Source organism: Corvus brachyrhynchos, unplaced genomic scaffold (assembly GCF_000691975.1).
Source record: "Corvus brachyrhynchos isolate BGI_N302 unplaced genomic scaffold, ASM69197v1 scaffold126, whole genome shotgun sequence".
Lineage (NCBI taxonomy): Eukaryota > Metazoa > Chordata > Aves > Passeriformes > Corvidae > Corvus > Corvus brachyrhynchos.
Genome location: NW_008239283.1, coordinates 2,745,857 through 2,757,350, shown reverse-complemented (window position 1 = coordinate 2,757,350; position 11,494 = coordinate 2,745,857). Strand labels below are relative to the sequence as shown.

Here is an 11,494-nt window from a genome sequence, read left to right as displayed (position 1 = left end):
AAAAGGGCAAACCTGAATTTTTATTTCCATAGGTGTGTTTTCCCTTACACATACTGAATTACAATAGCATTTAGTTCTGAGCCATCTGGTCTGCACTGTATACAGTGTGTATTTGCTTCTCAAGACGCCACTCAACCTTTCATGAATCCTTTGGCTGATGAAAAATGAAATTGTGGCCCTGCTGAAGCCAGTCAGAATCTCACTGCTGATATCAGGACGTACAGCCTTTTTTGAGGAACGTTTAGTTTTCTGTCCCAGACCACTAATTATCATCTTATAAGAATCAGATTCTAGAAATGGTGGCTATAAAATTAATCTGAGATGAAAATATTGATTTTCTGATATTAAAATAAGTGATTTTCATATAATTCTTCTCATTTGTAGTCTTGCTTAATAATTTATAGAGATGGCATTAAAGTATTTTAAGATGGCATTTCTAACACAATCAAATAATCAGTGTCTTATCCCTTATGGAAAAATCTCATGAAATATAATTTAAATTAACCCTGTACAGTACTATGGGAACTGAACTAAAATCTACAGTTATTAATGACATATTATCTCTCATATCAAATCCTTAAAGGCTGCCTCTCCTCACATCTTATAGAAAAGTCCTGACTCATTTTCAAGGTTCTTGATTCAATTAAATTGGAGGTTTCCATGAGGAATAGTTATTGCCATTACAGCCCCCTGAGCTGTGCTCACAACCCAGAACAAAAGTTTAAAATCAAAGAAAATCATCTTGTCAAAATAGTAACGATAAACTTAACAGAAGCCAAACTCCAGTGGCTCTGCTGTGCCTTGGCATTCATTATGATATTGTCTGAACTTGGAGAGATATTTCTGTGCTTGTAATTAGCTTTCTTATCACTTATTCCCTACATAATTAGCACAACAGTGTAGTTATATGGATTCAGTCAGACAAGCAGCTTGTCAGTTAATTTATTCTGTATAAACGAATCTCAGCTAAAATGGTTTTTGTTTTTAATTTCCAGCACTGTGGCCAGCACACATTTTTCAGAAGCCCGCAGTGTCCCTTCAAATAAACTAATGGACCCTAAAGACAGTAAAGGCTCAAAGCAAACGTGGTTGTGCAGACACCCAGCAGCAGATACTCAGCATTAAGTATATATAGGTAGCTCAATAGATAACAGCCCAAGTGTCAACTGAGGAAATAGCCTCAGGATGGAGCAACCAAGGGCTAGAGCTGGGTTTAGCTTAAGCTGCAGAAATGAGTTGATTGAAACTAACAGAAATTTTCCACTTCAGTGACAACTTCCTTCAAATATGAGTTAATTGGATGAGTTGTGCCTTCCTCTCGGCACGTCTTGGCACCAACACATCAAGTCCATTGACAGCTTGAAAATAGAGCTGCTTCTGCAAGTCCTGTTTCTTCCAGTCAAGTGCACACTGTGGGACTGGAGGAGACCTCGGTGAGGGGTCAGTCTCAGCCCGATGTGCTGAGCTCAGCCTCCCCATGTGAGAGCTCCATGCTCTCGGTGTCAGGGAGATCCTGAAAGCCTTGGTCAATGTGAGTTAAAATGAGGAAATGTGAGTTAAACAAACGGCCTTGACTGGGACTAGTTCCCATCTGGTCCTCAGAGCAGTCAGTGTCTGAGTTACTTGGGGTCTGTGGGGATTTCCCACCACACACCAGCCCAACATCCTCAATCCCTGAGTGTGAGGGAGCCTCGCTGTCCAAGGAAATCCCTTCCCATGAGCTCAGCAGATGTTTTCCTGATGGAGCAGCACAGACCCTAAGCCAAGAGCAATATGTAGAGCAGAGCAGCACTGAGCCATGGAGAAATGCAAAGTACTCCACGTATGAGAGCCAACACAGCTGCTGGAACCATAAGGTGCTGCTCAATTTAAGATCATTGTGTTATGATACCATTTATTTATTTTTTTTTCTTCTGTCTAAGTAAGCACTTGGCTGGTGGTGAGGAGAGCTAGGAAAGGGAATTAAAAAGAGAAAAACATCAGGAACTATCTGGGTTTTGCCAACATTTTTTAGAGATGGCTTTTTGTGGGTAGAGAAACTGCAGCTGTAATCCTATCTCTAAACATTTCTCTCATTGAGTCACTTATGGAAGAGAAAGAAGTGACTTGTTAGAAAAAGGCTTGGGTGGTTTTTTTAGTGCTAACAGAAAGTAAATACATATGTGCCACCCTTAGGCAGGAAGGATATTCCACCTGATTGACCTGAAGACAGCATTTACTGAATAAAAGGGCAAGAGTTTTCTCATTGACATTGTCAATGTTTTCAAGTTAATAAAATAAAAAAAAAGCCTTAAACATTTAGAAAGAGAATAATATAGAAGCAGAAAAATGATTTTTTCCCTCTGTATTAAGTTAGACAAAAATTATAAACCAGCAAAAGAAAGAAAAAAGGCTTCACTACGCATTTACTGAATAATAAATCTGCAGGGGAGCTTTTTATTGATAATTAATGAAATTATTCTACCTAAGAACATTCCTTTTTTGAATTTTACGCTCCTGGAATTTAAGATAAGTTCTTCTACTCTCAGTTATTTCATCTATAAATCTCAACAGACTTCTGTTCAGGTAATTGCTAGTCAGATTTATGGGTTTGGGGTTTTTTTCCCTCAAAAACCTGTCTGATATTATCAGCTGTTTTATTTTGCAGATAAAAATATGGCCTAGTTTGCTGATTTTACGGCTTCTGCCCTTTGACATTATTTATATATTATATTTTCTATTAGAATTCATTGTAACTTAAATACTGGAAAAACTAATCCCATTGATTTGATGCCAATATGTAAAACTCTTACCCAAGTCCTCAGTAGTTAGTTGCAAAGTAATTTTACAGGAATCATCCTGCCCAGGACAGGCAATGGGTACCGTGCTCAGGACAGTCAAAACATGTTCCTTGCCATCCTCTGCAATTTCTAGTGATTCTGGTAAAAACTGGAAATAAGCAAACAGTTTTTAGAAAATTTTGACAGGCAAGGGAGATGACAGATTAATCAGGCAACACTGACATATATGAAGTTTTAAGTGGTTTTAATCAATTATGAAGATATATAATTACTCATAAAATAATAATAATCTTTATCATAAACTTCTTAATAATAATAAATTTTGCAATAATGATCTTCAGCTTTACAAGGAAAAATTGCTGTTAACATACTTTAACATTTTTGGCAATTAAGAAAATGTTTGCAGTTTCCACATACAGTGTGTAATTGCTTCTCATCTCCCAATCTCAAAGCAGTCTTTTATTAAGTCTGAGAATAATACTGTAGAATTTATTTATTTTTAATATCCCTGGTTTAAAGGAGCTCTTATCCCAATGCCGTAGGATAAATACCATGGCATAAAGTCTGGCATAACCTCATGGTCATGGTTTGTAGTCTGTGCCAGGTGCAAAATAAGTGCAATTTTTGACCAGTTTCCCTTCCCTGCTGTGTCAGGGAGAAGAATTGCTCTGCACATAAAATACTACGTCTTTGGGGACCCCTGCACCAGGGAGAGAGCTCGGGTTGTGCCTTTTCTGTCTGTCCATTGTCCTGGGAAAAGAGCAGAGACAGCACTCAGGCCTAGTCGGGAATGGGAATTTCCATTCTCTGGAAAATTCTGACACTTCAAAAAAATTCCTCAGAAACTGTTCTACACAGAATGGGCTACCAGGTTTTTCAGACCCCATTCATGGAGGCAGGACACTCAGATACTCAGAACATCCCAAAATCTCCTGGACTGCCAGGCTGACAACCTAATCCTTGAGTGGGATTAGTCCTGGTCCTCACATTTGGTGTGAATGTATCTTCAGCAACTGTTTCATAATGCCTGCCCATAGCAAGATGATGGATAAAAGTTTATTTTTTTATCTTCACTTTGTTCTGGCTCAGTTACAATGAAATGGTGCATCTTTGCAGGTTTGTAGGTGTGTCCTCCCATCACACAAAAGCCCCAGAGCTCTTCAGTGCACATTTACTAGGACACGTAGCTTTGCTCCTACTTTGTGGCACATCAGTGTCCACACGTGCACACGGTGCCAGTGGCTGTTTCAGGGTGTTTTACAGACAAACTAAAGCCATTTTCTCAAAGTGAACATCGAAACAGCACTGCTTATTATGATCAGGATTTATGTGTCTTCATCATGATTTTCAAATATTCCCTAGTCAGTGACTCAGGGCCATGGGTGTTACCTTAATCCCGGCATAGAAAGCTTTGCTGTCCTCAGGCAGTGACTGCTGCTCAGGAGTGCCCCTCCTAAAAGCTGTGACAGTGCAAACGACCTGTAATAAATAAATAAACAGCACGTGCTACAGCATTTCTTGAATAACATTCATCTAATTATGCATCTTCCTGTTGCTCAAGAGTTTTTAAGCTTTCATTCTACTGCTGAAATATATTTTGGGGATTTAGGCTTTGAGAATATTTATGTGTAAATGTTGAGATTTGGAAGAATTTTTGATGCATTTAATAAGCAAAGAACCATGGCTTTTGTCTCAAAAACTAATAGCACTGAATGCTTATGATGAGTTTTCTTCTGCAGTTTTTAAACTTCCAGGTTTGTGATTTTAACTCATTTTGCTAAGGAAGAATTACATTGTTCATAGATGTTAGAATTCAGACGTTTGCTCTTGGGATCCCAGAATCCAGTTTGTCCACTGGATCAAGTATCTTCTCTCTGTACCATGATTACCACGATTGTAAGCATTTTATTTTAAAATTTAAATTAGTTTGACAGTCATCCAGCCTCAGAAACTGTGTCAGCAATATGAGAAGCTCCTTTTTTTCCCTTATTGTATTATAAAAGATGATGCAGATGTGCCTACAGGGTTTATATTGCATTAAAAAAGAAAAAAGAAAATTCACCCAAACAAAAAACTCCCCCAAATACAATGTAGCAGGACACTTATGTTGTATTCCTAGCACAGCCACACTACCTTTATCTCTGCTGAGCCCGCACACCATCTGCCAACTTAATGTTTCATTGGTTTCAAAAAAACCAAATTGCTAAAATCATTTCTAGGATCATAAGATTAAAATACAGAAATTTTCCTTCAAGCAAATGACAATAGACTCTGAAACTGTAGTTCTGAATATTTTTTTAGTCGTCTTCTTGGAAATGGAGTAACAGATTGTGACATATTAAGTCAAATTCCAAATACTCAGATGACATATTTATAGCTGCTGCCTTTTTTAAGCCTCAAGTAACCCACAAGGAAGAACTGGGCCAATCCAATTTATTTTCCATTGTGACAAACACCTTCGGATGGATTTTCCAGCATCACTCACTGGCCATGCTGATGCTGGTAGCTCTCACCTGCTGGTTAAGGCATGACCCTCATGACCACTACCTGCAAAACAGGTTCTACACCAGGATATCCCTAGATTCATGTGGTCATATGGGCATGAGTTGCATAAAAGACTGGAATATTTGTTTTAGCACCCTAAAAGTGCCTCTTCGTTACCATGAGGTCATGAGTTTCCTCCAAACTGAAGAATCTTCTTTTGTACCTCTTTTGTGCACAGCGGAAATTCTCCACTGGCAATACAGGGTCGTTTGTAGGGCTGTGGGGGAAAACAAGTGTTTTCTGTGCTCTTCAAGTGGATTATTTCCAGTTCAGCTCAGTCCCAGGCTTATGTGCCTTTTGGGATGTTTCTGCTTTCCCAGTTTTTCTCACTCTTTTGCAGACAGCTCCAGACAGTTTGGCCCAGTGAAAATGCTGTCATTTGTTACATTAACAAGATGGAAGCCTTGAGGTCATACTGGGTGTACTGGGGGAAAAACAGACACAGATCACACCTCACAAAGATACCTTACAGTTAAAATTCCTCAGATATTTCATAGTCATCCAGTTTGCCCCCAAAGGAGTGCAAGTTCTTGTCTCCTCAAGGTAATAAGCCCCTGTTATCATTAGATATTTATTATCTGCAATTCTTCCCTAAAGGCTCGTGTTCAGCTTACAGACTTTTCAAAACAGTTCCTATGCTGGGAAGGCAGAAAGTGAGTGTTGATCATGCTCCTGCAGCTTCTCCTGCAGCTGCCACAGGGAGAGTCTGCAAAATCAGGACCTGACAAGGCGGTGACAACAGAGAAAGGGTTCAGATAATGCAGATTTCCTCTACCAAAAAATAAATAGCACTGACCCCCTTGCAGAGCTCATTGAGCAGATCGTATGCACCCGCATTGCAGATGATGTATTTGCACTCACTGGGCTGTTTGCACTTTTGGCTTCAGTGCTTTTAACAAAAAATATCCACACTGAGATTCCCTCTGAGCACAGCATGAGGGGCGTTTGTGCCAGGGAGGGAGCTGCAGTGAGAGGCAGCAGGGACATGCACAGGGATGCCCAGCACTGACAGAGGCATTGCCTGGTGATCTTCCCCAAAGTGATATTCTGGGAAATATCAGTACCCAGTCTCGTTGTATTTCCTCTCATATATATTTTAGAGGTATATTTTATTGATAAAGCACCAAACACTCAAATAAAAATTTACTCCCTGATGATACACTGAGATATCCATGGACTACCAGTCTACCCCAGCTCAATGTTCAGTACTTTTGGAGGTTAGCACAAACTTTAAAAATTCAAAATGTAGGGACAGCCATCACAATTTACATTTTATTTCTGTCTTTTATATCATTCCTCTGCTTGTATTGCCTCTTCCTTGTTAGGTGTACACTTCACAATCAGCAGATAAGTTCATCAGCTACTGAGCTACAGGCTGACAGTTTGTCACATAATTATGATAGTCACTCCAAGGAGGGGAGGTTTTTTTGCCTTCAGCTAAATACTAACTCTTTTTTCTCCACTTCAGTGATAAAATTTTTCTTTCTCTTTTTCTCTTCCCCCCCTACACCCATCTCAGGATGCAGCCTTTTTAAAGCAAAGAGATAAAAGCACCACTGACAGCAGTATGCTGATGGCCGTGACAAGTTAGGAAGTATGTTTCCCCAAACTCATTGGATCTGTTAAAAAAAGTTGAATTCTATTTTTTTATCATCTCCTTTAAAGGGACAGGTGCCCTTGGACAGGATGACTGGATTGCTTCCCATCATGGGATGCTTCCTTTTTCCTGTGTGCTGGCAAAACTTCCCATAGGGCAGAAAACTACTTCTAGGCGCAAAACTCGTATCAAAAGAGGCTCTTTTAGCCAAGAACTGTCTCCTTTCCTGTGTGTTGGAGAAGATTTCCCCCTTCCATGGACTCAGAGTTGTACCCATTTTGACATGAACCTCGTGAGCAGCTTCTTTGTCTAAAAGCAGAATTCAGTCATTACTTTGGTGAGAGTCAGGGGGCTCTGGGACACAATTTGGGAAAATATTTTAATCCTAGGACCTGTCATCATCTCCAGAAAATTTCTCCCTAATAACTTGCACATTAAAATGTGGGTATTTTTCCTCATAGCTTTCAGAATTCAAGTTTCCTCCTAATCAGTTGTTTCTACTTATTTTGATGATAATAATGTATTGATTTCACCTTTTCCTCTAACTAATTCTGAATGTAGTGTGGGGAGTCCAGGCTAGGGCGTGGAGGGAGAAATTTGCCAGCAGACCCAGCTTTGCCCTATCTCCTCTCTCATCGGCCTCTCCCCCTGTGCTCATACAAGGGGTTGAGTTAACAAAGACTAGCTGTGGGAAGCTGCCTTCCTAACATAAGGAACTATTTAGGGTCACCTGCTGCTGGCCATTCCCTGGGCAGGGAAATCTGGATGCTGCTGGAAGGTGCAGGTGCAGATCTGGGGGTGATTATTAACTCTGGGGTTGGATCCACCCTCCTACAGCTACATCACCCATGTCAGACAGCAGGCTGGGGCTGCAAGGCTCAGAGTTACAGGTAACACTCCTGGCTTGTGGGTGGAGGGCTGGGCAGGGAATCACCATGCCAGGTGAAAGGTGTCTCCCAACAGCAGTCAGGGCACTGGAGCTGCCATTGCCTGCTCCATTAAACACTAATGGGCTGGGGTCAGAAAAACCTGGAGTCACCACTCTGCTGGGAGCTGGAAGTGTGTGTGGGAGGGAGCTGTGGTTTACAGCCTCGATGAAAAGAGCAAAGGATGAGTAGAACTGAAGGATGACATTTCTGGGGAAGCTGTAAGAAAAGAAAAATAGTTCTTATTAGCTTGAGAAAATGATCTGGCTGTAGGTATTTGTAGAAAGGGGTAGGAACAAAGTCTCTGGGAAGGCTTTCCAGAAGGGTTAGCAGGAAGGGGAAAGTAGGGAGAATCTGTCTGATTTAATTAATGAACTAGACCTTCTAGCTTTAGAACACAAATCACTCACTGTGAGGGGCTGTTGGCTGCAGAAGGGAGGGAGCAGGTGCAGCTGTGTGACCTGGCACTGTGGGAAGTCCAGCTCTGCTCACTTTGCTACTCGCTGTACAGGAAGAAGGAAGCTCTTCCCAGTTGTCAAATGGCCAAGCAGTGTGTGGAATCTGACTCCAGGTCATTATTCTGCTAAGGAAGGAAATTTTCCCAGGGTAGTAGCAAGGTGTTTTATCATCTGCAGAGTTTTGCTCATCAACCCTCTGACCCTTTCTGCTTTAAAATCTCTGTTCAAGTTCAGCCAGAGTTCTGTTTCTGTGGGCATGCTTCTCATTTTCTACCTGAAGGTTGAGAGAGAAATTGTAAGCTCAGGTGTGACCTACAAACAGGCAGGTCCTCCTGTTCCTGTTGTTGATTTTGGCAAGTTCAGTGGCTGGGAGGGGATTAGTACTTGAATAGGGGAAATGCCACTTTGTCACTTTGGAGTCTAGATGCTGATGCAGACCTCTGAACTGGGAAGTGAGAGCTGAGCCAAGGGTGTGAAGTGACCCTAAAGAGGAGATGCTGAGGGTCAGTGCTGACTGGGGGTCTGTAAGATTACTATTTCTGGGAGACGGGAAGGGGAAAATCTTCAAGATGGCCTTCTAAGTGCTTGAGTATTTACACAGATATAGACTTAATATGATTTAACCTTTATGAGCCCATATACCCAGGATTTTCCATCTAAGTGCAATAATTGTACTGGATCTATCATCTGGTATGAGCTGGTTCTCTCCCCTGAGCTGAGCTGGGACATCTCTTAGAAGTGCTGGCAGTAAGACAAAAGTCCTATTTCCTTGAGAGATGAAGCATAAGTGCTCTGCAAGATTGGGCTGTGTTCAGCACCAGGAACAACAGGACAGTTCAGAACTTTTGCCTTGTCACTGGAGGTATTTAAGGCCAATTTGGGTGGGGCTTGGAGCAACCTGGTCTAGCAGAAGGTGTCCCTGCCCATGGAGTGGGGGTTAGAACTGGATGGTCTTTGGGGTCTCTTCCAATCCAAACCACCCTATGGAATTTCACACTTTCTCTTGTGAGAGAAAAATAGTTATTTTATATATTCACGTAATAATATGCTGTCTTTATGCTGGGGCATAATCTCCTTCTGTTGCAGAGTGCTGTGCAAAGCAGCCACTTCTATCCCAGAGCTCAGAAAGGCTGGTTTTGCTTAAACATTCTTATTTTACAGTGAGCACCATGGTTTATGCAGGGTGACAATTGCTCCTCGCCATGTGAACTTTTGGATTGCTGTGCCGAGCAAAATCTGAACAGTTTTCTTCCAAACACCTTTCTTTCTTAGCATAACTCATTACTCACAGTGTGCTGCTATAATTTATAGATGGCTGTGCCTCGAGGAATGAAATGACCTCTGTCACTATCACATAAATAAGGCTTAGGAATGCCAGGATTTTCATATCAGATGGAGTAGGCTTCCTTCAGAGCTTATAGAGAAATAGTGGCATGTTATAGATTTATTTAAGACTGCAATGGTTTCATGAACATTATGCTGCCAGCATTACTGTCTGAAATAACAAAATTGGAGCCCAAAGATGGGGGGAAGAAAGGACATATGATGGCTATTAAAAAATAACTGGCTGTTTAGTCAATACAAGTTCAGGAATGCTGGCTGGTAAACCTCAGCTCTTCTCTAGGGTTTGACTGCGTATTAAAATATATCAATAGCTATTCCATTATGTGACTGACCTATTACCTAGAGACTTTTTTACAGACAAAGAGTAGCATCGACATCAACCACCCAAAAAGTGAAGTAAAAAAAAAAAAAAAAAAAATCGTCTTGCTGGGCTGTAGTTTTTTGTTGAGAAATGAACAGAGAAGGTGCTGATTTCAGGCCATGAATGTGTCGAGACCCAAATGCAGCTTATTGGGCAGGTAGAGATAATGAGTCAAAAAGGTTGAAAAAAAGCAAGGAGTTTTCAAAATGCTGCACATCCTATGTCCTGGGGGACAAATTATGCCTTGAATGCCCCTCGTGCCCCCTGGCAGTGCACAGCCTTGGGGAAGCTACCACTGGGCTCTGAATGGAAAAGGGGGCAAGTATTGGGAAGTGCTTCTAATTTATTGCCTCCTCTCTCATGAAGCTTTTATCAGTGTGGATCTGGCCTCCCTTTAATGCTGTCTGAGAGAATATTCTTCCACCTACATCTTTCTTGGGCAGGGGAGAGTTACCCATTGCCTCTGTGTGGAGGAGTTTGGTGCCCAGGGTTTAGTTCCCCTTTTAGTGCCATCACCTTTCCTCTCGGGTGGCCCTAAAATGCTAAATTTCTTCAGATTTACAGCACTGGAGGTGAGAGTCTTCTCCTTTTTGACTCCTGTTAGACACCCAGACTGGGATGGCAAACACAGTGAAATGCTTTTTTAAAATCTTTATTCTGTAAAACTGAATTCTCAGTTACAGCTGAAGCTTCATCGCCTGGTTTTCACCCGAGATGATTTATGGATAATTATAATTAGTCAAATAGACCATGAAGACCTTTAAAGAAATCTAACAAGGAAGAGAACATTTTAGTCTCGCTAAACCCACTAAATTAAACACGTCGTTTCAGCAGAGGACAAAGAAGGGCTTACTGGAAACTTAATGTAATAAAAATAGTCTTATAAAGATTTGGTGATGCTACTTGTTAACAGAACCTTATTTTCTCTGAATCCCTCAGGATTGTTAAAACTAGATTTGAAGTGATTGCAAGTGAAATTATTTTGATGAGAATATCTCTTCATAATGCAAACTTGTCTTAAACTGGCAGAATTATCTACCCCATGTTATAACATGTGAGGGCATCATCAGTCAGATTTCTGAGCTTGGCTAAAGATCTCGTAATCTCACTCAGCATTTCTCAGACCACGTCTGGAATACTGTGTTCATTTTGGATCACCACTACACAAAAACATGTGGGCAGGCTGGAGAAGGTCCAGAGAAGGGTCACAAAGATGAGCCAAGGCCTGGGAAGCCACAGTGTGATGAAAGGCTGAGAGAACTGAGTTCATTCAGCCTTGATGAAAGAAGGCTCGGGGGAAACCTCATCACCATATTCCAGTTTTTAAAGAGTGGATACAAAGAAGATGGAGAGTCCCTTTTTACAAGTAGTAACATGGAAAAGATGAGGGAAAATTCTGATTAGACACAAAAAGCATTTTTTTCACAATGAGAACAGTTATCCATTGGACTAATCTCAGCAGTGGTGGATTCCCTGATATTAGA

At 41.0% G+C, this 11,494-nt stretch overlaps 1 protein-coding gene across 1 annotated transcript in view; it reads right to left on the bottom strand.

Moving 5' to 3' along the window:
* LOC103619698 (von Willebrand factor D and EGF domain-containing protein) overlaps positions 1 to 11,494 on the bottom strand; it is a 171,623-nt gene that overhangs the window by 110,488 nt on the left and 49,641 nt on the right. Inside the window, exons 5-6 of the mRNA XM_017740262.1 lie at positions 4,170 to 4,259; positions 2,793 to 2,928 (exon numbers count right to left, since the gene is read on the bottom strand). Coding sequence (XP_017595751.1) covers positions 2,793 to 2,928; positions 4,170 to 4,259 — 226 coding nt within the window. The remainder of the gene's footprint in view (positions 1 to 2,792; positions 2,929 to 4,169; positions 4,260 to 11,494) is intronic.